Source organism: Harpia harpyja, chromosome 7, assembly GCF_026419915.1.
Source record: "Harpia harpyja isolate bHarHar1 chromosome 7, bHarHar1 primary haplotype, whole genome shotgun sequence".
NCBI lineage: Eukaryota > Metazoa > Chordata > Aves > Accipitriformes > Accipitridae > Harpia > Harpia harpyja.
This window is the reverse complement of record NC_068946.1, coordinates 24924171-24950389: the sequence shown is the minus strand read 5'-3', so window position 1 is coordinate 24950389 and position 26219 is coordinate 24924171. Positions and strand designations below refer to the sequence as shown.

Genomic DNA, 26219 nt, shown 5'->3' with positions numbered 1-26219 from the left:
CTCAGCTGTTTGAATAGCCTTTTGAAGGCTGTTGCAAATGGGTGAGAGCTAGAGTAACCTGGAAGTCATGCTTAAGCTATCCAAACTTGTACTGCTGTGTACAGGAACAAACTACCTGCCAGTTCCTATCAGTGGAGTGTGGAGAGGTGGCTTTTCAGTGTTTGTGTCCTGGACTCTGCCCAAGTCTGTGAATAGAATTTTACAAGTGCAAAGGCTTTATAGTCTTGTGCTTGGTTTAGATCCGTGTTTAATTTCCTGAATTGCAGTATACTTTGGACTGTGAATTCTTCAAACAGGATTCCAGAACAGTACAGCTTCCTGTAACACATCTTTTTTCATTTGGTAAGTATAGCATATTACTTTTGGAAAAGAATGGAAAACTAATATTACTAACATTTGGATAATAAATTTGCCTAAAAATTCCAATGGTCAGGAGGTTTTCTGGGGTTTGTTTTTACTAAAGTTAATACTGCTTTTGTTAGTAACAAAGAAATAAGAAATGTGGGGGTTTTGACTAACAGATATAGAAGCACATAAGTATCCTGGAAAAAAAAAATATCTGAAGATGTAGTGAGTTCTTAAATAATTTTATCTAATACGTAAAATAATACATCCTTTACAGGGCTTTCTTCAAGCAAAATTCTATTAAATTCAACTGGCTTACTTTACAATGTACAGCTCCAGCACTTTAACCGAGTAAGAACACTACTTAATATTTTAAGCTAATGTAACCACTGTTTGGAGAATGTAAGTGATTTTTTTTTTCTTTTTTTTTTAATGTTCTAGATATATCAAGCTTTCAAAATTTATATAGAGAGCCACTGCCAGTCACTCAAAGGTAAGTATAAGTCTTCTAAAGAATAAATTTATAAAACAAAGCTTGTTGAAAATTCTCAAGACTGAAGCTGGTGGAAACAAAAGTACTCTCATACAATGGGGTTTAAGCAGTACTGTTATAATCTGCTCAAATGTCTCTACTAATATCTCTCACTTTACACTTTTTGTTAAGAAAGATAGCTCAAAGAAAATGTGGAATTAGTCCTCATATATTTGTTTTTCTTACGTCCCAGCAAAAGGAAGCTGAACTTTCAGCAGAATCCTGCTGAATGTTGAAAGTGTTTCTCAAGAATAGCACATTTGGCTAGGATTTTTATTTGCTAATTATGGGACACAAATGTGAATATTGAGCTAGATAAGCTTAAACAAAATGGGATGCTAAAGGACTTTTTTTTTTTTCTTTTGTAAACAAAAGTGATGGATTTATGAGCTTGAGGTTACAGCTCTGTATTGAAAACCAGAAGTTTTCCCATAGCTGTCCTGCCTTTAAATACTGATGTCTCACTGTCTTGTTCTGTAACAGTGTGAGTTAAAAAATGTCATTTTTGTTCAATGCTAACTGCCCTGATCTGCATTGCAATGTCAACTGCAATGTAACTGCAAGCCCAGTGATCCTGTATAGTGATCTCTATGCCACCTTTGTTTTACTTACCTTTTAGTTTTTGGAGACAGTTGCCACATGTTGTTCTTAACTAATTTTGTATTTTTTAATTCTCTTCCATTTCAGAAAGAAAACCTAGTGTTTACAGACTTCATGTACCCTGGTCACATGAAGACTCAATAATTGTAGCAAAGTAAGGACTTTTAACAATTATAACTTCTTGATATGAAGAATGTTTGCATCCTGTTGTGGTAATATTTCTGATATGAGACAACTTCTCCAGTCTTAAGCGTTTGCTTTCTACATCTTTTCCTCATTTACCTTTCTGCCCTTGTTGACAAAGTTGTTTTGACTTTTCCTCAGAATAAGAGTATCTACTAATTGTTTAATAGTTCTTATTAATTTTCTCAAAAAGGGGGTCAGATTTGCTGGTCTGAAATCTCAGCATAATCCTTGACCTCCTCATGAGTGGGAAATAGAGGCTGCTCTGGATGCTGGCTTCGTCCTGTAAGCCAGGGTTTGGATCACACAGCAGCCCTAAGTTGCTCCAGCAGCACAGTCCTAACAAAATCAAATGATATGGCTTGAAATATGTGTCACTCATGAATCGCAGTTAAATAACCAGGCTTTATCTTAGATGGTTGGAAAACTGTCTTCCTTGTCTATTTTAGAGGCCTTACAGATACCTCCCTATTTTCCCTGCCCTGTATTTTCTAACAATGTAATACTTGCAGGAAACTGAATTGTATTCTTAAGAATCTGTCCTTCCCATTCTTGTCACTCAGCATATTTACATGTTCTGTGAGGCAGTGTGTACACTAATGCTAAACTTGTCTGTTTTTCATTAGCACCATGCCCCTTGATAGTTCAGAGGACAGTGGACTGAGAATGTTACGTAGTTCTTTGTGATAGCATAAATAAGTTCATTATAACATTTCATTTATAGCTTGTGATGACGGTGTACTAGATATGCTTTACGTGCACTTGTTGAAGACGAAGGCATGTTTGGCTTTTTCTGGTTATAAGGACAACAATTACCAATTAAGTTGCTGTTTCAGAGTTCCGTCTTTTACGGAGATTTCTGCAAAACTGCATATTGCTCAGCCTCAAAATGACAGCAGGGTTCCAGAGTTAAATATTTACTCTTCCTCAGACTGTCAGTATGAAGTGAGTAATAAAAATTTATTTTATAGCTACTTTGTGTTGCTGTATAATTTTTGCAAAATTCAGTCTTTTAAAACATGTAGCTAATTAATCAAAATAAATACTAAGCAAATCTAAAGGTGGGCTGTTTGGCCTTTTTGTAAATGTAGTACATGTTACAAGTATTTTGCAACAGCTGGAGAAATATTGAAAGTTGGGCGCTCATTTCTAACAAAAACTTCAATGCATTTGTTTTTGAAAAGTCAGTAGTAAGCTGTTGTACATTTTAGTTATGGGATTGCTGTATTCTAATACTTAAGTTGGCTTCTTAAAAATAAAAGTATTTTGTATTTATGCTTACCATTGTAGAAAATAATAAAATATTTCTTTTTTTTATCAAGGTAATTCTGAAGACGTCAGTTTTACAGGTTCTTGGGCAAGTAAGAAAACCTTCTAGTACTAGATTGTTTTTTATTTCAGTAGCATCTATAGAGGTTTTCCCTTCCTCCCTCCCCTTCTTGATGCCAAGAGGAACACTATTCAATGATCATTTAAAATCTTGTCACTTGGCAAGGCATCTCATCTGGATAAATGTCAGGCCTCAGTTTTCAGACGAGTAGAAAAGCACTCTAGCTCTAAAGAGCTAATGTAAACGTTGAGCATTTGGCTTTGTGGTTAGCCAAATATCTGTAAAAGGATGACACTGTAGGTCACTTTGACTTTCTTGCCTGATGAGTCAGTAGTGTTAAAACTTTAAAATACATTTGGCATCAACTAAAAGTTAGGAAAAAAGTCTAAGTAGATCCATATGCTCCTTTTCAATAAACTTTCTTTGGTTATCAATGAAGAATACATTTCGACGTTGGTATCAGTAAAAATAGACTAGCCATCTGCAGTTTCCTGATTCTAAAAAGCAATTAATTCGCAAGCATCTAAGTATAATGCTGGAATATTACTGGCAAGTTTCTCTATTTTAGTGTATGCATTTATATCAAGGATTTTTCAGTTTGTTATCATTTTAGAAGAATGTATATGCTATTTTATATATTAATTATGACTTGGGATAGTGAAAGCCAATTAAAATATATGTGAAATTGCTTCCAAAAATTCTTTGCCCAAAAGCATATATAACTATATGCAGGTTTTGCTTGGAAAGTGGCCTTTTGCTTTTTTTAATTTTTTTTTACTGAAACACCATTAACATGCTACTTTATTCTTTTAATACTTGTCTTGACTGGAAAAAAAAAAATTTGTTTATAATTTGGTCATTTATCAAAACATGTTTGATTAGCTGTTTATGAGAGATCCGAGTATTTTCCATATATAACATGAATTGCTAATGGTCGTTATCAAATACTTACGCATCAAAATGAGAAACTGTTTGAAATTTTAAGACAGATTTTCTAATCACATAATCATGCTGGCTTCATGATAATATTTTTGTGTGTGTATTTTTCTTAATATATTTTTAAATATATAAATTAAAACTTATCCTTATATCCTTGTTTTTCAGATAATAAGGTTCCATGCTAGCGCTCTTCCTGTCTATGTTGTTTCTAATATTTTTCTTACTTATGGAGGACAATTGAGCACACTGATGTCAACAGGTAGCCTTCTAGAAAAATATTTTTTTCTGTCACAAGTGTTTTTACAGTAATTACTTATCCAATTTACTGTTGAAAGACTAGCTAGTTGTGAATTTTTTTTAAGCTAAGTATCATTGAACTTGTCCAAGTACTTGGATCTATGCTCTTCATTTTCAGTTTTTGTTTGTTGGTAGTTCTCCAAGCTTGTGTTGTAGCAGATTATTTCCTTATTATTTTACTCTGCAGTCCCTTCTTTGTGAATGATTGGTGTTGCACAATATTTTAGAATTAATAGAAGTCTGCTTAAAAAGAAATGTAAGTTTAAAATATATTGTTAATATGCACAAAACACTTTATTTCTTGCATGAAGATGAGATTTGCAGACTAACTTTTAGACGTGTCTTCAGACAAAATGCATTTTTATTTAAATTCAGGTGGTGTTTGTAATAAATTCCATAATCTTTCTAGAAGCTCTTGTGACATATTACCTGAATATGAGTGATCCAGTGAATAAGGGCATTGATGATGAAGTATGCTGACTTACAGTGCTGTTACAAGACATGGTTATCTTGTTGTAAACTTTCAAACCTTTGTCTGAATTTACTTTTTGTTGTGGATCTTCTTTGTTAAAGTTCATGACAAAATAATAACTATAGATGCTTTCTGTTCTTGGTTCTAGGCCAATGTTCAGACTTTCCCCTTGAACTAGTTAGGACAGCTAAACCCTACAAAGTAGAACCTCTTAGAAGCATTGTTGAGTTTCTGCAGGGGTGAGTCTGCATAACTTATTTATTTAATGCAGTTTCCAAAACAGAAGTTTCAGTAAAACCATTGGTGGGGAAGAATATTATTTTATCTGTAGTCATTGTGAACACCTGACTGTGATTTTGTTTGAAAGGCTGTAGTAGGACGTATAGTTGATATATATCTTAATGTAATGGTGATTGGAAATGATAAGTAATACTGCTTTCATGTTTTTGGCAGGTTTAACTGGTTTAGAGAGATATGGGAATCACTGTCACTACCAGAGATGGATGCTGCTGTACTGAGTAGTCAGGATGCATGGTTCCCCCTTGTGTCCCTGATTCTATTTCTTTTTGGGACAGGCATTGCCTACTGGAGTGGAGTATTTTTCTCTACATCTCTGAGACTCTTCTCTTCATTATGGTTAACTCTGATTAGGTAAAACAATTATGCTATATGATTATGCTCTTTTAGATGACTGTGACCCTGTCAATTTTTTTCTGTGTCCTTCAGCGTGAATGCTTGGGCAGGTTAAATTCTGCAGTATGGTTCATACATGGTTTTAGCCATCTGGGTTTGTCAATGTTAAGTACTAAAGAAGTATGAGGATTGCCTCACATTCCTTATTCCACATCTCCAAAAGGGAACATAAATGGCTTTCTTGTTTCCTTCACCAGCTGTTATGAAGGTTTTCAGTTTGTTTTTGAGGAAAGCTTGTTGGGGAAAAGAAAGCAACTGAACTATTCAGTTTTCAGCAGCCCAGAAAATAAATACATATATTTAGAAAAGGGACTATAAACATTGCACTCCATTCCTTATTGTTCATATTGGATAAACTGCATTAAAGAATCCAAACAGGTTTGTAAAACAAAAACTTCTTGGGTGTTAATTTCACCCTACAAGACTAATTGATTTTATAGATCTAAGAACACTGGAATGTTTTTGCTTGTAGAGATGAGTATTCAAATATGAAAGGGGGTTTAAAAGAAGCAAGGAAAATAAAAGGATTTTGAAAGGGTAAATTAGTAAATTGGATAACATGCTTAGCTATTTTAATGGTTTGACTGTTCTCACATTGATAACAGTCCTCAGCTAGATTTGAGCCACTTCTCTGTCTCCAGAAAGTTGGTTGGGATGCTTTTTACACAGAAAATGTCCACTAAATGAACTCTCTCTTTTTTCGTCACTAGCGCTTCTGGTCTTATTCTACCAAATAATAGATGTTGTGTCAGCTATTTCTTCTCAGCCGTCTTGTTTATAATTACAGTGGATGCTCAGAAATTTCAGTATTAGTTTTAAGTGATGAAGTGATAAACTTCTAAGTTTTGAAACTATTACTAAATTTTTAAGAGTTTATCTCAATTCATACTCTTTCATTAAAGCTCTTTATTTCTTGCAAACCCTGAGAATGTCTTGGGCAGAGGAAGGAAAATAAGATTTTGTGTGTCTGCCTGTGAGTCAGCTGGTTCATTCTGAAATTCTAGTACCTTACACATGTTTTGATCTAGTCCTGAATTTCTTGGGGCAGGGGGGGAATTCTATAAATCTCTCTGAAGTAGATTGTATTCACTTGACTCTTGCTTAGTGTTCTGAAATGATCTGATATGGCCAGCAGCAAAAAATTTGTCACTAGCTGTCTGTGGAATTCTTTGTTCTTGTCAACTAGCTTTCTTTTTGTGGTTATTTTCAATATTTGTTGCAAAGGCTTTTAAAATTGTGTTTTCCAAATAATGCTTTTTCTGTTTTCAATGTCTATTTTAATACTGGAATGTCCTATAAATATCCAGGAAGTACAGACTTTTTCATAGTTCTATTGCACTTCCTCTCTGCCCCTTTCCCCTCATTGTTACACCTTTTCAGTTCATCTTTGTTGTTTCACGTTCGTACTTATCTTTTAGTCATATCAGCTGGAATCCAGAAACTTAAAATAAGCTTTTCTGTTTCTCTCGGACTGAGCAAGCAGAAATTCCTGTCTGGGAAGAATGTTTGTCACAGAATTAATCTCTTGGAGACTTACTGTTGTATGCTGCTGTACTATCATTGAACACTGCAGTGCATTAATGTTTGTAGTAGGAGTCACTTTCGTGATGCAGTTGTGCAGTAATAATAATAAGATACTCATTCTCTTGGGCTGAACGGAAAAACTTAGTGACTGATGCAGATCTACAGTTAGCATTATCTAATGCTTTATGTTCACTGTATCCTTTTACGTTCCCCAAAGTAAAAATAATACATTAGTTACATTCTGGAAGGTGTAAGGTTGTTTTGTTAGTTCATTTGATAAGAACGTTTTGGGCTGGGGGTTTTTTTGTGGGGTGGTTTGTTTTTTTTTTTTTTTTTTTTTGCAAAGTAGCTTATGTAGCAGTTGGTATATATGCTTAAATTTGTCTAACTTTTTTTAATCAATATTCAGGAGCAATTTATTCTTTTCAGTCATTCACAAAGCAAAATTATTCTTTGATCTTTGTAGTTTGATTTTACAAGAGTATAACAGCAGTTTTGTCTTTTTTTAGACCTACTGTAGTTCAGAAAGATAACAAGTTGATTACACCCAGAAGACTCTGTGGGGTGTTATCCCTTGCTGTGGTTAGCTGGACCACTTGCGGTGCATTTGCTGTATTCATTATTTACCTTCAATACTTGTTTAAGGTACTGAAAGGCTAGACGTCTTGAATTTATAACTGAATTCAAAATTTTGTATGCTTTGAATTAACCCCAAGTTAAAAGGAAAAATACAGATTATGATTTTTTCATACTTAAATGTTATTTGCATACTTGAAATAGGTCTTTTTTTTAACTTAATCAGACTCTCACAATCTTGTAATCTTTAGAATTATTTTGTTCTTTTGCTAATGCTTTTTGCAAAGAAAGGTACAGTCCCATATGCCCACTACAATAATGTATATAATTGTGATTTGTAATTTATGGATAGGTAATGTTATAAAATCAAAGAATAATAACTCCCTTGAAGAGAAACCTTAGCAAAGAGAGGACTTGGAATGTTCTGTCGAATACTTTTTATCTTTAAAGACTTTTCACAAATCTTTATTGAGTAAAAGGAAGGAGGGTGGGTATATTGTAGAATTAGGATAGTCTTACTGTATGTCTAATCTGATCCCTTGGCTGGTGCCACAAAGATCCATATTTAGTTCCTGCCATTCAGTTTCCATGGTCTTCCTTGCATCAGGGTGTCTAACTTATCTGATTCACCCTATGGTTATATAGCTGCTAAATCAGCTACTATACTTAGCTACTAGGGAAGCATTGGAGCATGCATCTGGGAGTAGGGGCACAAAGCAGAGCAGCTTACAGGTGGTCTGAAGTAGGTAGGTGGCAGCTGAAAGCACAGCCTGAGGAACAGGTCTATCTCTAATTGAGCTTCCTGTGACAAGGTTACCCTGTGAAGGGCATTCCCATGCTGACATTACTCCCCCTCCTGCAGTAAATCTTTGACATGGGACTTTTCCTATGTGGCCTGTTTATGGGTTTCTGCAGAAAGTGAAGTAGAGCTGAATTAGGAGGAGGAGGAGGAGGTGAGCAATATGCAGATTTTCCACTCTGTATTCTCTGTCAAGCACAGTGGAAGGGAAGAAAGCAGAGCAGCGTAAGTTTTCTCTCTGTGCTTGGAAATCCTTCCTTAAGAGAGCGCTTTGGATGCTGCTGATAAAAAAGGCAGAGGGAGTTTCTTGCATTGCAGCTCCATTGGGGCCCTAGAATTATCTAGCTATAAAAAGGGTCAAAAAATAACTAGCCCAATTTTTTTTTTTCTTGTATACTACAGCTTTTGTGTGAAGAAACATTACTAAAAAAAGCCGAACTGTCTGTCTTACAGGTTATAAAACTACATGTGAATATAAGAGCAGAACAAAACATGCTTAATGGGGTAGGTCTGTTTCCTGCTTCTGTTGAAAATTGTGACCAAAAATTGTTTGGCAAGCCTATGCATTATGAATTGTTATTGTCTTGCCTTGGTAGTATTAGGCTGTGCTGTGATGACTGGGTGGCTGTAGCTTACTTACTGTGTGCATGATGTGAAAGAAAAGCCAGGACACGAGTAGCCTGTTCCATCACTTATGACGCTTGCATTCACTGCTCAAGATCACTGCAGTGTGAACTTGTCTGAAGTTCCTTGAAGAAGAAAACGTAGTCTCTGAATACATACAGAACAATAGTTTTTGTCTAAATTTTGGTATTTGATTATGCATGCCTTATCTAAAGAAATAAATTTAATTTGTAGCTAATAGCCTATACCACAGGCAAATATTTTTTTCCAGATAGGTAGTTTGTAGGTTTAGGGTTTTTTTAATCGGGAGATGACATATATGATTTATGAGATGGATATGGACTGAGATGGCAGTAAATTGGGAGCCATTTAAAAAGGAGTGAAGAAGCGTTTGGTTTCATGCATTGTGAACTTTTTTTTTTTCCCAGTTACTTTAGGGTGTAGGATCCAAGATGTAAGCATGTGTGGATACAAGCATATAATAACTACCTGTTCTTTTTTGCAAACATAGTTAAAAAAGCGGTCTGTCAGAAAAAGTTGTTGACAGTTTTCTTTGGGTTTGAGTGGTTTTTGTTCATTTAGTTTTAAATCCTCTCCTTCTTTTCTTTCATCTCCATATAATATTTTTTTGTTTTGTTTCATTTGTGGGGTGCTTTTTTTTCTGTCACTGGAAGTTACCATCTGCTAGCTCATAGTTTATCTTTGCTATTTATTCCTACAGCTAATATTGTACTCTTGGTTGCATTACCTCCTGTATCTTTTTCTGTGAATGATCATTGGTGATTTTCACCCGCATGCTTTATTACTCCTTTTATTCTGTTCTTCCTCCTTCCAGGAACTCCATTTCTTATCACTGCACTGGTGTCAGAGCATCTCCACTCTCCATTTTTTTTCTTCCAAAGACATATAAAATATTAGTGTAAGAGAAATTTCTGGTTAAATCTAGATGCTTTAAAATTGAACTATTGAACTTTGCTTTTGATGGCTTTTTGAGAGAGAAATTGCAAATTTTCTTCTTAAATCAGAGCTGGTATGATACTGTTGTGACAGTTTTTCCCTCCTCCCTCAGCATGGGTTCTTAAAAGCCCGTGCATGTTTTTATGACTTTTGCCTTTTATTTTCAGGATTCAGACTGCTCAAAAGAAACTTCACAGAACTCCAGTATATACACAGTCAAAAACCAGAGTTCAATGGACAGTACCGTAAAAGCAACACAATCTCTTTCCAACAGTACAACAATTGCTGAAGCTGTTAACAGTCTTAAGATGCATGTTACAATTCTCAATTTATTCACATGGATTGTGCTGCTCAACTTGCCATCTCTAATTTATTGGTTAAAAAATCTCAGGTAACTTCTTAAATTGCCAGTAAGGTGGACGAAAAGAGTAAGATAGTAAAAGTTGTGTATGTTTGACTCTTTACATTATTAGCTACCTTATAGTATCAAAGACTTCTGTTAATTATAATTGTTTTTTCTATGCAATCTGGTTTACATTATGGTATAAGTAGGTGTTAAGTGAATCAGTGATATGCTGAAGGAAGTAATGATTCAGAAAGGATTTAAAGCCAGGCTGTGATGCCATATACATTTCATGTATGTGTGTTGTTATCAGCACATGCTTGTTCCCAACTTGGATTTTATTTGGTAGCCTAGTTTAGAAGTAACATGCTTTTTAAACCATTTTTTCCAGGTACAGTGTTAGACTTGATCCTGATCCATGTAGATCTACAGCTATTATCCTCATATGCATTTTAGAAATTCTCATGAATTCAAGTACTTCTGAAGTGAAATCAAGGTACTGTAGCCTAACGCCCAGTTTTTGTTTTCCTGCTTCTTTGTTACTGCTTCCCTTTCTGTGGTAAATCTTAATTTATGCTGCACAGACATGTAAGTGTTCAGCCTACATAGAGATTCATAAACTCATGTGGCTAAATCTTAAAGACTGGGTAAAATGCATGCAAATTACCTGTAGTTCAGCTAAGTGGAGAAAATCACTGGTATTTACCACATGGACTTAAATGAAGTATTTGCTATCTAAACGATCAGTTGCATAAAGACTTCTTTAACAGTGACTTTTTCATTCACAATTCATTGTATCCTTCCAAATGTTGCAGAATCCTAATACATTTAGCAATTATTGTCAGAAAGTTACAAGGAAAAGTGAATTCTAAACCATTATAGTTACGTCCTTGTAATTTCCCCTCATGGGCACACTTGTGGAAATGTAACATGCCTTCTACTGGATTAAGAAGTTTTGAGCACTTGGTTTTGCTGACAGGTAGAGCCTTTCTTGTTCAGATATAAAATTAGTGCCTCATGGAAGACAATAAATAATAACCAATGTAGTTTATCCTCTTGACGGTACCTGTTAACTCAAATGATCTAAAGCATTAAATCTTTCTTTGTTACAGAGAACTTATTTCTACATTAATATAAGAATATTCTAAAATGACATTTTTTTTAATAATTGCTCTTGCTTATGCATCAGTTGTTAGTGCCCATTATGCCTATTTGTTCTGTTTTAAAAATGAACAAATCCTTGAAATCTATAAATTATTTTTCAAAAGAAAGTGAAATATGGTATTTGTGTACTTTCTGCAAGTATGGCTACAAAAATGGCAATTTTTTCTTTATATTCTTACAGTAAACTCTTGAAGATCGCAGCCAAAGTTCCGCTCCCTTTGTCTGTTGCAATGTTGGCCTTTGGACGAATGCATTTATACAAAGTACCGCACTTTGTAACCCTTTCTCTTCTTCTACATGTGCTGTGTTGTATTGTGTAATGTTCATTATACATAGGAAGAACAGTGCAGCCTAGAAACTTAACACTGGAAATGGGGCAAATTTCAACAAGGAAATGCCTCTATTAATATCATCAGTAGTTTACATTATGTGCGAAAGAGGACAGAACTATGAATACTTCATGAAAAGTTTGTGGTTCTGTTCATGTTGCTTAGAAAGCTTTTTATGCTGTTTATTTCCTGACTCTGAAAATTAAGTGAATTAACTATGTGTGTGTGTAAGCACATAAATCATATTAGTGTAACATCTCAATACTCTGTTTGCCTTGGAGACACTTTGATATTTCACTATACTTCTTTGTTGAAACAGACTTTTTTTTACTCACTATGCCATACAGTGTGTATGTTCTGAACTTGCATCTCTTGCAGATCTAAAATATGCTGGTTAAAACTCAATACATTTCAAGCACACTGTGACTATCACAAAAATACACAGCCAAGTATAGTTTCAATCATTTTATGCTACATTTAAAAGGTGCCACAGTTGTGTCTAGACAAACTAGAATGTACTGCTTATATAGAACTGTTATTTCTATCAAATCATTTGTTCAATCAGTGTGAGTTGAACATTTGTGAGATTATTGAAAGTCTTACACATTTTACTTTTTCTGAGAGTGAGAAAACAACAATATTCTGTGTAGCTTTCTATTCAGGAAGGATACCAGCAGATTCATAAACAATTTGCTGTAATGTTGTTTTAAAACATTGCCAGTTTTCTCTGGAATTTTGTCAATTCTGAAATTACTCCTTGGACCTTGTCCGTATGTAGAAGCTAGCAAACATTGAGGTGTGGTGTGAGTTCACAGTGCAGTTGCTGTACTGCACTGTTTCCAAGTAGACAAGGCAGGGGTTTTTTCCTATTGTAAATGGAGAATCAACTGTCTCATAATAAATGTCCATAAGTGAAATTAATGTGGAATAGTTACAACACTGTAAATTCATGCCCTGCCATACAGTGCTGACTTCCTTGCGTGGACAACCTCTTCATAATAATGGGACATACTGACCATAATTATTAGCTCTGTATACAGTATTATCTTAGTGCCTAGATGCTACAGTGACTGCCATTTATAATAAAGCCTAAATTAGCTATGTGTAAGGAATTCTGTCCCCTGGGTATGTGTTTTGCCAACAGAAGAAATCTCAGTAGCCATTAGGTTAAAATGATGTATTGATTCTGTGTAGAGATGAGCCTACTAGCTGTCTCCACTCTGAGATACCTGTTATCTTCATGTGGAAATACTAGACCAGCTCAATCGTCTTACATGACTAATAAGAGGAAATCTGCTACCCACACTCAATCAAGTATATTCTTGATATAGTAGTACAGCCAGCCTGACCCATTAATTTTATCGTAGCTCATTAATCTTGCCTGAAGTGCCTCAGTTAGTTCTAGCGTGTTGTTAGGGTCAATTCATTTGCGCTGGCTGGAAAGTCTTAATTCACACAGTGACTTTCCAAAATGAAGGGCAAATGTGAAGTAGGCACCTGTTTTGTCCGCTTATACACAAGTCAGCTGTTCAAGCTATCACTAAGTCATTAAAACTGCTTTAACTGAGTAAGATTATTGTAGTTAACCAAACCACTGTCACTGTTATCAGTAATCTATGTGCTGGTACTCTAGTCTTAACCTTTTTTAAAAAAGCTTGGATTATACATAGTGTTTGTAAATCAGAAAAGTTATTTGAATAGATTATATCTTGATACTTTTTAACCAAATGTATGCTACAGTGTGTGTGTGTGTGTGTATATATATATATATATATAAAAAAAAGATAATTCATGTGTCTAAATATACTTGTAGCTAAATCCACCAGTTGGTTTAACCTAAAAATTGCTGTTCAGACATAGAATATAGTAGTTTTTCTGCTTTCAAATGGCTATGAATGAAAGATGGTGGCAGAACTGCACTGGGGCTGGTAAAAGGCTGTCTGTGAAATGTGCAGGATCTGATTTCTGTGGAAGATAATTTTCCTTGGCCTTCATGGTTCTTTTGGTTTGCTACTGTATTTTACTCCTGGTTTTGTTTTGCCATCTTAATGGGCTCTTTAAGCATGAATCCATTTGTTGGAGCTGTTGGTAGAATAAAATAATAATCAGAATAAGGAGAGCAAACAGTTTCTGCATGTGTAGTAGTTTTGATAGCTTCCAAAATCTGCCACAATGTGAAACTTCTGAATTACAGCAGCATAGAATAACACCAATTTTTTCATTTAATTATATCTTTAAAGCTGAGAATTGCATTGATAGTTATCACTCTTCATGAAATGGGTTACAAAATCTTGCATAGATTCCTACCTGATTTTCAAGTTGGAGGTAGGCGTAGATATAATCCTGAGTCTGAGATGCCAGATGACAGAATTTATCACGTCTCCCTCAATGCTCCTTTTTTTCAGAGATGATTTACCTTCACTGGGGAAGGAGGGGAAATCTTACTGCTACTTTGGATTTATATGCATTCTGTGTCATTTGCTAGATGAAAACTGTTATCAGAGATGTGCGTCTGGATTTTGCAGTGATTGTGGACTGTGTAACTTCAGCTGTTTGAGTGATTAGGTGTCTAATCCTAGTTAGATTTTCTATATAATCAGTAGAGGGGGGTGGGATTAGAACAAGTCCAGAGAACAATTCATCCTGGTCTAAGAGACAATGAATGATCCTACTTGCCATTCTGAAAAAGACAAGATTTTATAACAGTCTAAAATTGTTTTTCAGGTAAAATACAATGATTGTTTGTTGTTACTTTCAGAGAAGAGGCTTCTGTTATGCGAATTTCTAGTTCTGCCACTGTTCACAATTATAATCTCAGTAGAAATGTAGTCTAACCCACTACAAAGACTCTTAATTGTGTGGATGAGGAAGGGTAAATATTACTGAAATATCCTTTATTATGAGTAGGCTGCATTTATAAAACAGCTGTTGGCAAATATATTGTAATGTCTCTTAGTACCTGTAAATTAAAATTCCAGTTTATTCTTCAAATTTTAGATTATCTAGACTGTGCAGGAGGAGACCAAGACACAAATTAGCTTGTAATCAATTAGGTCTTTGCTCTGTAAGGGAAGATTTCTATTAACATGCAGACCCAAATTCTGTTGTTCTCTCCTTTTTCAGAAGTTGAGGTATTAATTTTGCAAAACCACTGTTCTTCCTCCATGTGGATGTTCACCACATTTAGATGGAGATTATGCCACATAATCAAGCATTTAGGTTGAGATTAAGCCATGATTTTTTGGCTTGTACCTCAGGATGCATTCAAAATAAGAACTATTTGTGTGGCTATTTCCTAATATTTTTTAATAAGCTACCAGAAACAGAACAAAAAAAACAGGGTAAGAACCTGGACTACCAAATGTCACTAATTTTAGGTACAGCATACATGTACAGCTGAATCTTTGGTAGGGGCAAAGCTTTTAGTGACATCTCCATACCCTGAAATGCTCTTGAAGTCTATAATCTTTTCTGGTTGATCTGATGAAACATGTGTTCCTCATAGTCTTATCATGCTGCAATCATAGTAGCTACACCTGTAGCTAACAGTTCATAAGAGGTCTATATTTGTCTGGTAAGGAAAAACTGTTACCTCTTAACTGGAATTACCAAATGTACACTGAAACCGAATGAATGAATGTTGTCCAAAGGTGGTATTTTCAGTTTTGATTTAGAAGTTGGTTGTGGGTATGTCATGTTTCAGCATCCTGTTAAAAGGGAGATTGGGTTTTTTTGGTTTTGGTTGGGGGTGTTTTTTGTTTGGTTTGTTTTGTTTCAAAAAAAATTGCAGTAAATGGAATGTAAGTTAATTTTATTTCTAATATTTAGAGTTCCGCTGTGATTTTGGTTTTGAGTAAGCTGATAAATGTAGCAATTCATTCAAAAATATTAATTTGCTAAGTTTTAAAACAAACAAATGAATAACACAACAAAATCCTAAACAGTGTAGTAGTAATATGCTGCAGAAGACATAGAGACTGCCTGTATGTCTAAGTGAACTCTTCAACTAATTGGGCTACCTTTTAAACTCAGTGTTTAAAAAAAGAAAATAAAATGTATTGATACTTAAAAAAAACAAAAAGCATTGTTGCTTATGTCAGTATTTGATACAAAGTCTAATTTTCCATGTGTTTGCCAGTAACAAGGTTATGAACTTGTTACTTGACTTTTTTCTGAAATCTTATACATCTGCTTCTAAGCTTTGTCAGGACAGAATAAAGTCAATTATGTGCCTGTGAATAAATGTAAACATTTGAGAAGCTTTCATTTGATCAAGTTTATTTCAATACAGTCATGACTGTGTTTAGACTTTTGTGTTAATCATACTGAGAAAAAAACCAGCCATTTACAGGCCTTCAATACTCTTGAGTTACTGAAAATGTTTTTGGAAGCAGTTATAGTGTCTGTACAATAATTGTGCTGCTGTTTTAAGTCACTAAGCTACTAGAAAATTGTTAGCTGTAAAACAGACTAAATTCTTAATGTTTATTTTCCATTTTGTGATGAATGTTAGTCACTTAATTTACAGCTTTGGCTCTCTACATCTCTTTTTTCTGGGAGATAATCAAGCTAGCTTTCATAAGCACTTAGCACTGTACTGTAAAAGGTTTTAAAACTTTCATCACCATTCCTTTAGGGAAGACATACTTTTGTCACCAAAGCTACATGCTGCTCTTGTATACCTCTGGAAATGTGTGCCAATGAATGACAGTTGAAAACAGATTCTTTTTTATGTTAAATAGTTGTTCTACTTTTTTTTAGAGCCAGAAATCTGCCCAGCACCTCAATTTTTCAGGTATCTAAGCAGGTAACTGCCTCAAATATGTGCTTATTGCCTTGTAGCATGAAAACCTAAGTCAAAGCTGTGATGTTTTGACTTTAGTTTTGCTTAAGATTTAAGGTCTCATTCTGCATTCTTAAATGCAGACAGATTTTGCTACTTATGCTGTCATAAACAAATCTTGTAAGCATGGCCTCTCTACAGTTATTGGCAGGTTGCATTCTAGATTCTGTAGGAATCTGTGTGGTATCAGAGCTAATTTTAGGTCTATAAAAGTCAGAAATGGCCCACACAAACTTGTTATTTTGTGGCACATCATTCCAGTTCCTCCTTCCATACGTGGTTATCCTTGGTTTGCAGTATCCTTCCACTGTAGTACAAAACATAATGTTCACAGTAATTGTAGGTACCATGACTGACCTAGTGAAGATACACAGCAGCTGTCCTGTAGACTGTTTTTCTATTGCAGTTTTGCATGTTTGTTGAAATACTAGCAAAGACTTTTTTCCCCTCCAACTTAAATAATTTCAGGGTATATATATTAAGTATCAAATGTGCAAGTATGTTGATGTTTAGTTTTATAAAATGCTAAGTGCACTATTTCGGGATCAATTCAGGCTTCAGTATTTTCCACTTATGTCACTTGGAGTGTGAAAACAGTATTTGAGACTGCAGCACCTGACAACTGAAATATTTTACATAAGTCTACAAGTAGTAGATGTGATATAAATAATTAGAGTGCCAGACCAAAATTGAAATGTGAAATTCCTCACTGTGACTTTAAACTTGTAGCTTTCTAGAGCAAGAAAAATACTGTGCCTTAAACCAGTAAATGAATACACTCTAACTGTAGCCTGTGGACTTCTGTAGCCTTATATTTGATTTTTGAAGTTGACCAAAAATATTTGTGTGGATCATACTGAAACTTGATTTGGGACAAATTATTAATTATTAAAAAATTATTTTGACCCCCTTTTACTGCACTTACAGAAATGAAGATTTTATGACAAGTACAGTATATTTGTGGTTTGGAATCACACCAACCAAAGTCAGAAAGCTTTAGCTGACCTTAATTTCTCAAATCTTTCTATTGTGACAAAAAGAAAAATAAGGAAGGAAAACTAGTCTCAGATGTCTGTCTCAACTTTCAAGTCTGTGTGTCAAATTATTTTTAAAAATTTTGTTCTTCAGTTTCTTCAAAATAAAAAAATCCTCTAATTGTAGTTTAAGCAAAATATCGCATTTAAACCATTGAGTATCAATATCTACACCAGTGTGAGAAGAGAACTAGACGGGGGTGGGGTTGGTTGGTTGTGTTAAAGCTCCAGAAGTTTTGAATAACAAATTTCACTTTTTAGGAAAAAATATTCATGTATAAAACCCTGAAAGGTTTTGGGAGGGGAAGAAAAAAAAGGTTTATACATTCTGTTCTTCTCAATTCATTAAAGAAAACCAGAAATTGTCAAGATCTTAAAATCTTGTTTTGAAATAGTAGAAGGATTTCTTATGTATGTTTCTTAATATGAAGAGCTCAGGAAAAGCCACCACTGGCTTTCCTTATGCGTCTCTACAGGATTCTTTGTATGTTTTGAACAAAACCCCCCAAATTCTGACTTTTCCCCCACCTTACTATTAGTACTATGTAATACTGAATCTTGAATAAAGATGCTATCTCAAAGCTTATCGTTGGACTGTGGATATTTAGATATGCACACAAAATGACTGCCTGTCAGCTGATCACAATAATTGTTTGAAGCAATACAAATCAAAGTTATTAACCCTGTTTTATTGAGAACTAACGTGAACTGGGCTGCCACAATGCTGCTGATGCTGTGGCGCAACAGATAACATGCAATTTTTGTGTCTTCCCTGCTACTTCCTTCTGTATGTTAGTTTAGGACTTTTAAAAGTCTTGTCCCAGTCACCTAACCTTCTCTTCTTTCTTTTGTGATGATGTTGTTTCAGTAATCCTAGCCATTGTTGATTTCCTAGCTACAGGAATTAAAAGTATTAAAAGAGAGGGCAGAACTACCTTTAAGGCCTTTATATATGATGATTAATCTAGAAAAACTGTGTAACCTAGGCCTAGTAATTTGATTCCCTTCTTACCTTTTAGTTGGTTTTCCAAGCACAAAGACAGAATAATGTTGGCCAAAATACCTGTTTAGGGTAATTGGGGGGGAAGGAGGGGGGCTGTTGTTTGTTGTGTTTTAAGAGGACTTAAAACTTTGAAGACCATATATGTAATTTTTTGGAAAAATCTATCGCTTCACAAGCAACCTGTCTTACATGTTTTTACCTCTTCCTCTGTTTTCAGTTCTTATATAGCTAGTGTAAATCCGGTGTTGTAGGTGGAGCTAACTCTTAATTTTACGTCAGGTAAAATTTAACGTTTAACAGGTTTCTAGAGATATTGACAGGGTCTTATCTATAAATGTTTGAATAATGCTATAATAAATTATTGTGCTTATTAAAATGTTTATAACTGAATTCTCAGATACAGGTCATGCAGTGTGTGATAAGCTTTGGCAAAGTCCTTGTCTTGTGAGATGCTGAGAAAACCTTGGAGAATAGGTATCTTCAGCTAATGTTGAATTTGCTGAAAGCTGAAATCTCAGAATCTTTAAAAACTGTGCTTTTAGATACTGGTACTTTTTTGTTGAAGTTGAGGGCAACTTGAGTGGGAGCTACTCTAGGACCTTTGTATTTTGTTTGGTGGTTTCCCTGTCTGCAGTGTATATTTCACTTTTTTTTAATTTGTCTTTTTTTTACCTAAGTGTGCATGACTTAAGAGTACACTGTATAGTATATGCTCTGCTAAATAAACACTTCTGTATATTTTTGTATGGTTGCATTAGTACAAACGGTTGTAATTCACAAAAAGTGCCACTTACCAGTCATACTCTGTAGAGTGTTGTGAATGTTACCTGTACTTCTGTTGTACAAACACACTAATGAGTGTCGTGGTGAATGTTTGCCTTTAGTCTTTGCTCAGGTACTCACGTGGAGCAGTTTGGTGCTTTTCCTTCTCACTTGTAATACTTGGGATTCTAAGCAGAAAATAAAAACAGTGAACAAAAGCATTGTGGTTAGAGCAGTACTTTAAGTATCAGACACTTTTTTTCACATCTTGAGTAGAATACAATAAAGATCATAACTGATGAAGCTTGTCTCAGTATCTTAGCTCACGCACCTTAGGCTGTTATACCTGCCTTGCTATCATGAATGGGAAATGCAATAAAATGGAAAATATTTGGTGAATAATATAGTTTATATAGAGTATCATATGTATAAAACTTGTTCTTGGCTAAACTAATTAGTTTTAAATTTGCCCTTTGTTCTAGAACAAGATTTTTACCTTTTTGAAGTAACTGGCATGAAACTGAACAAGCAATGCTATGAGCATTTTCAGCTTCAGTGCAATTTAATTCAAACATATGAATATTACTTACTGTGCCGTAAGGGCTATATAATCAGTATAACCACTTTAAAAAGATTTGATTTACTGAAGATATGTGTCTATATACATAATTTATCAAGAAAACCTAATGCTTAAATTTGGCTGCATTAAAAAGGCAGCACACTGACATCTGGCTTGGAAAGCATTTGTTAAACTAGCTACTGTTCTCAAAAAAGGATGCAATTTTGTCCAATCAGTGTAACTCTAATAATAGTATTTTAATATGAATGTGTTCCACTTATATTTGACTTTCACTGAAGGAAAGAGCTATAATGAAATTATCTTTAAAAAAAAACCAAAACCAACCCACACTACAATGAGCACTAAGTCTGAACAGAGTTTTACCTCAAGCAGTTTCTCAAACACTTAGCTCAGTAAGCAACAATACAAATTTGTGAGGTTGGGTTTTTTTAAGACAGCTTACAGAAAATATATGCTAATTGAATCTCTTGCATATCTGCATACTTCATCAGTCAACCAAACTGCCTAAATTCCTACAGTAATAAAACTTGTTAATAAAAAAATAAATCTACAGCTGACTTTGGTATGTTTTACTAGCTGAATATACTGCATAACCTCCAGTTTTTTCTTTTTAAATAAATCAAATTAATAAAAGAATTGAGGGGAAGAAAACTGCCTGCTTTTCTGGCTTTTTTTTTTTTTTTTCCCCTTCTAAATAAGGAACTAAAATCTAATCCCAAACTGTAAATCAAGCCTTTTCCCCTTCCTGTCATTTCCTCTAGAGGAACGTATTTCTACTTCTGGTTGATTTAGAAGGTAAATTATGCACAACATTAAACTCGAAGTAAGTATCTACCTAGAAAATCAACAAAGAAAGTTCCCTTACATTGGGGCCTGCCTTTTTACAAGTTGTTCTGTTGCTACTGCTGTTCTGGTTCTTGATGAGTCTATGATCTGGAAGTTGTCTATTATGAAAGTAATGGATGAGTTTTGATGGATTTTCTTTTATGTGTGTGTGAAATTTTTTTTCACTCTAAGTCTGCAGGATAATATGCAAGCTGGATAAGTTGACTTGTCGTTGTTTAACCCCAGCCAGCAACTAAGCACCATGTAGCTGCTTGCTCACTTCCCGCCCCCCCTCCCCCCCCCCGCCCCAGTGGGATGGGGGAGAGAACTGGGTGGGGGGGAAAGAAAAAGTAAAACTCGTGGGTTGAGATGAACCCAGTTTAATAGGATAGAAAGGAAGAAAATAATAATAATGATAATGACAATAATAATAATGACAATAATAATAATAAAAGAATTGGAACATACAAAACAAGTGATGCACAATGCAATTGCTCGCCACTTACTGACTGATGCCCAGTTAGTTCCCGACCAGTGATCCCCCCAGGCCAACTCCCCCCAGTTTATATACTAGGCATGATGTCACATGGTATTGGATATCCCATTGGCCAGTTTGGGTCAGGTCTCCTGGCTGTGTCCCCTCCCAACTTCTGGTGCCCCTCCAGCCTTCTTGCTGGCTGGGCATGAGAAGCTGAAAAATCCTTGACTTAGTCTAAACACTACTTAGCAACAACTGAAAACATCAGTACGTTATCAACATTCTTCTCATATTGAATCCAAGACTTAACACTATACCAGCTGCTAGGAAGAAAATTAACTTTATCCCAGCTGCAACCAGGACACTTGTATTTTTGTATGTTACTGCAGTCATGAAAATAACACTGCTAGGATTTTGTTTGCTGTGTTGCTAATGATGTTTGGATGTCCACAATGTTGCCTGCCTGGAAGGGTGGGGTTAGGTTTTTGTTTTGTTTTCAAAATTTAAACCAAAGAAAGATGTAAAGCTTCTAGTCAGAAATAAATAAACAACAGTAATCTGGAGTAAGATATTGGCCAAAAATCTTTAGTTTTAAAATGTCTATATAGAGATATATTTTATATGATACTAACTAAAGTATCATCTAAATAATGGAGAGAAGAGTATAATGAAATTATAAGCAAAAAAAATTCAGCAGCTTTGAGATGAAGAATGCTATGAAATAAGGCCAAGGTAAATTAGCATAGTCCTTCTTGCAGTCTTTGCCTTAGTTTCTAGTCTGACAGGAGGATATTAACTGCTGATAAAATCAGGGTAGGAAAGCAACACTTCCATTAAAATGTAAAGATTTTGGATCTTGAAACAGACCTTTCTTTTCTCTCTCTCTCCAGCATCAAGAAAATGATCCATATCTCATCTTGCTTGAAAACCATTCAGCCAGCTGTAATTATCTGTTAGTCACCATTCTAGAGATATGGCTAATTACTTTTAATTAAAAGTAATATTTTGATACAGCTCTGCTATCTCTGTTGGGAATTGTTTTAAACTTATTATATGCTTACCAACAATTTTCTGTAATATGGCTTAGGGAGGAGGAATTTGCACTGCACTGTTCAATAGCAACAGGTCTTAAGAGTATTAAGGATGAAATTCTCAAGAGTCTTTATGTCATGGATGGAAATGGAATCATTACTGTATTTTTGAACTCCTGCTAACGTCATTGACACCCACCTACAGTCCACTAGAAATATAAGTGCAGAGATCAGTTTGTTCACAGATTACAAGGAGACTAACCAAGAAGGGGCAAGCCAGAGCCAAATTCACTGGTAAGCTTTATTTTAAAGAACATGAAAGGGAGATTTGTTTCTTTTTTTTTTTCCGCTTGAATCAGGTTGTGAAATGGGTCTCTAGTATATTGTACCAGGCTGTATTATTATTGCACTTATTAATGTACATAGTACACTTTCATTTCATGCAATTTTAAAAATTGAGGTATCTGGATCTCAAGCCATATTTTTGCATTCACCTTGGAGCACACAAAGATCTGATGCTGTAGCTAATCTGCCAATGAAAATGGCTGTATGTAATAACAAATGTAAATTTACAAATGTAAATATTTTGTGTTAAATGTCATACTAGTCCCTCTCAAAAAGAGAATCGTGTCTAGAAATAGCTGTGGTATGGGAAATGCTTCTTTAGAATAATTTGTTCTTCCTAGTATATTAGTACTAGGAAAACAAAAAAAAGTTAACAGCACAGTAGGCAGATCTTCCTGCCATGGATAAATTATTTTCAGCACTCCACTGGATTGTCATGCTTGCTCTATTTGTTACCAGTGACAGCTCTGTAGGACTTATGGAGTCTGGTTCATTGTACTTCTTACAGATAGTCTGTTCATCTCTTCAACATGTGGAAGGTGGTACTCCTGGGTCTATATACAGTATTGGCTGTGAGAGGACTGGCAAAGGGTGCTCCCTTCCAACCAGAAGAAAAATGGAAACCTCTGGATAACCCTAGAAACAGAGACCTGGTAAGGAAATGCTGCAAGAAAGATAGCATAAGTTTTGTGGGGTTTTTTTTGTTTTCCATCATGAGAATTTTTATCTTCCAAATTTAAAGGTAAAGGGGCCCATTAAATGTAATGTTAGTAACTGTGCACTTCGTATAGTCAATAACCACAGCTGGTTGAGCATTCTTCAGTCAAGATGTACCCCTTAACTGAAGAGACCTTCTTGGTGTGCAGTAGTGCATAAAACTTCCTTAGATCTCCATCCAGCAGCTTTAGTTTTTAAAAATGTATTTTGATTATACAAGTTGTTTTATGAAACAGAAGAGGAATTGTTATTACGTTTCTCTCTAACGTGTACTGTGTTGCTGCATGTTGTTTGATCTTCTGGAAGTATAAACAAGTTTGCATCTGACGCATTGTCGTGAACAGTGGCTAAAGATCTGAAAGTTAATTACAGCTAAGAAAATATCACTAACGGAACATTTGCAAGATCTTATAAGGAATTTGTGAAGGAAAAAAAATTGGTTTCCCACAATTTTTCCTCACTTAAGAAGCATTAATTTCTACTTTTAAGTGATCTAAGGGGCCTGTTCAAATCAGCTGCCCACTGTTGCTAACTCTTGGAGAACATTTCTCTTAGAGAAATGTGTAACAGAACTGTACTGTTTGCCCTCAGCAAGGGTTTTGCTGTGCCTGTTTTATAAGGGATATAGTTTGAATCCTCTGTGGTTTAGTGGGGAGCATAGATGATGGACACCACGTAAGGTGTACAAGCCATGGATGGAGTGGACATGTCTGAATTATATTGCCTGTATTGTACCAGTTCATGATCAAAATAGAGGATTTCATCCCACATAGGAACAAATATTACATCTACTTTGTGTCAGTAGAAATAATTAATCTCTGTCGGGCATGCTCTGTTTTCACGTATGAAATATGTTCAGTTTTTCAGAACTCTCCAGGCTTATTTTTCGGGCAGGGGTCTTGATCTCAGAAAGTTCCCAGCTACTTTCACTATGAACAATGAAGGACCAAGGCCTGTCATGTTCTACTCAGATCCTATTGCTTCTGCATTTGCAGATTATGAAGAAAGGAAAAATTCTTTTCCAAATTATTTTAAAGGCTGAAAGATGCTGCTGACCAAGGTAAAAGAAGATGCCTTTTCCTCTAACATTGTTACATGTAACCAAGTGAAAGATTTGGATTCAAGTGATTCTCATTTCTGTCTGAGTATGAAAACAACTTCTTTTTCAGAGGAAAATAAAAATGTAGCACCTTAACTCTTGCCTGAAGTAGGTTTAAAATTCTTGAGGTAGAGATTTATGACATATTTACTGCTTTGGTAAAATAACACATGGTGCTTGTGCAGAGCTATATAGACCACGCCTTCCTTCCCTTTTTTTTTTTTTTTTTCCTTTTTCTCCCTTTTTTTAATGTGGACAAGAATTCTGAAAAAGTACAGAAAATAGAGAATGCAGGTTTTACTTAAGTAACTGATCTCAGTAAAATTATCAATTGAGACTAGTCATTTTCTGTGATATATGTATATTAAGAAAGTTAATTTAGACATAAGATACTGCACTAACAAAGCATACATCATTTTTTACATCTTTGTCCGTTCATGCTGCTTTCCTTATTTCTACCACTAAAATTGAAGGTTGAATGAAAGGATTGCCAACTTATTCACATCTCTCCATAAATATGAAATAAAATTGAAGTGGGTCAAGCTTGCATTATTAATAAATCCAGTCTCAATTTATAGCAGGTACTGCTTAGCTATTCTAATCCATGCATAACCATACTCTGTAACAAATAAATCCTTTCACACCTCATTTTGAGAGTCAGTGAATACTGGCAGTTCTGAGGAAAGGTAAATAATTGTTTTCTCCCATTTTACAAATAGATTTCAGTAAGTTTTGAATCTAAGCGTTTTGGTGATTTACCTAGTATCTCAGAGATTAATTTGTAATCAATATTCAGCTTCGGATTTTTAGCTCTGTCCTGCTCTCTGCCTGCTTAAGTACATCTCTTTTTGTAATCAAAAGTACAGCTCTACTATTCTTATTATCATGAATCATAATGAAGACTGCACTCAAATTTTAAAACTAAGTTCTTTTTGCCAAGTGTTTGTGTCAGAGGGAAAAAAAACCTCAACACAATGAGTATTGTGCTTGATAAGTAAATGAAAAGGGACTTTAGAAGGGATGCTGTAGCTGTACTGCAAGTTACAGCAGCAGTGAGAAAATTACTGGTGGAAGTAATTTGTCCTACATAATTCAGGATGATCACGGTAGTTCTCTTCAGTGTTCGGAACTGTTCTCTGGAAGTAGAGGTCTGCTGGGCTCAGTTGGGGTATTTCAGCCAGTGTTACCAGGACTTGGTTTGGATCATACCCTGGTTGCATATAAATATTTATGTATTTGTCTCACATCCTTTTTTTCCTTCTCTTTTTCAGGCATTAAATTTTGAACTTCATGCGAAGTGGTAACCTTTACAGCAAAATATTAGTGCTTTGACTTTTTAACAGTTACTCGACAATTTAAAATTTTGCTCACCATCACAGTTTTCACCTATGGAATCTGTTATCATGCTGTATTTAGCACATTCGCTGTCTGTTAACGAACGTGTTATGTTTGGCTACTACAGTTTGCCTAGCAGAATTGTGTTTGTTTAAACGTGAATAAATGAGTGCAACAGCGTGCTTTTAACTGCCGCTAAGCATCTTTGTTCGAAACCGGTAAATAAATCTTACCCTTCAGTTTATTAGAGCTAGACGTCGTAAGGTGTTTTGCAGCAAGTTTCCAGACACCTCTTTATCAGAAGTCTTCTGGTTCCCGGAGGGAAGTGGGAAAGGCCGGCGCCGGCGGGGACACCTCCTGCCCCGCGGGCCCAACGGCTGCTTGTCCCTCCGCCCCAGCCCATCAGCCCCAGCTCTGGCCGTGCCCCTGTCAGTCAGTCAGTCATCTGCACCGTGACTGT

General features: G+C 35.2%; 2 protein-coding genes across 8 annotated transcripts in view; both read left to right on the top strand.

The window, feature by feature from the left end:
* PGAP1 (post-GPI attachment to proteins inositol deacylase 1) overlaps nucleotides 1-23206 on the top strand; it is a 43584-nt gene extending 20378 nt beyond the window's left edge. Inside the window, exons 14-29 of one of the 7 annotated variants that reach the window (XM_052791240.1) lie at nucleotides 267-342; nucleotides 623-696; nucleotides 787-838; nucleotides 1565-1631; nucleotides 2497-2605; nucleotides 2983-3021; nucleotides 4095-4188; nucleotides 4847-4937; nucleotides 5152-5349; nucleotides 7425-7560; nucleotides 8744-8794; nucleotides 10039-10262; nucleotides 10606-10710; nucleotides 11560-11641; nucleotides 16469-16514; nucleotides 22123-22205. In XM_052791240.1, the coding sequence (XP_052647200.1) occupies nucleotides 267-342; nucleotides 623-696; nucleotides 787-838; nucleotides 1565-1631; nucleotides 2497-2605; nucleotides 2983-3021; nucleotides 4095-4188; nucleotides 4847-4937; nucleotides 5152-5349; nucleotides 7425-7560; nucleotides 8744-8794; nucleotides 10039-10262; nucleotides 10606-10710; nucleotides 11560-11641; nucleotides 16469-16510 (1440 nt within the window). In that variant the 3' untranslated portion in view covers nucleotides 16511-16514; nucleotides 22123-22205. Of the gene's footprint in view, nucleotides 1-266; nucleotides 343-622; nucleotides 697-786; nucleotides 839-1564; nucleotides 1632-2496; nucleotides 2606-2982; nucleotides 3022-4094; nucleotides 4189-4846; nucleotides 4938-5151; nucleotides 5350-7424; nucleotides 7561-8743; nucleotides 8795-10038; nucleotides 10263-10605; nucleotides 10711-11559; nucleotides 15972-16468; nucleotides 18171-22122; nucleotides 22228-23116 lie in introns of those variants that run through there. The other 6 variants (XM_052791237.1, XM_052791239.1, XM_052791243.1 and 3 more) reach the window with 6 other exon arrangements.
* C7H2orf66 (chromosome 7 C2orf66 homolog) lies at nucleotides 23139-25948 on the top strand. The gene is made up of 3 exons (XM_052791244.1): nucleotides 23139-23261; nucleotides 24185-24385; nucleotides 25696-25948. Exons 1-2 carry the CDS (start codon nucleotides 23139-23141, stop codon nucleotides 24365-24367), a joined length of 306 nt encoding a protein of 101 aa, XP_052647204.1. The 3' UTR covers nucleotides 24368-24385; nucleotides 25696-25948.
* The last annotated feature ends 271 nt before the right edge of the window (nucleotides 25949-26219 follow it).

Coding starts and splice junctions, on each gene's coding strand:
- C7H2orf66 (XM_052791244.1), top strand. CDS start 23,139: ATGTGGAAGGTGGTACTCCTGGGTCTATATACAGTATTGGCTGTGAGA. Junction 23,262..24,184: donor ACCCTAGAAACAGAGACCTG/GTAAGGAAATGC, acceptor AAATATGTTCAG/TTTTTCAGAACTCTCCAGGC.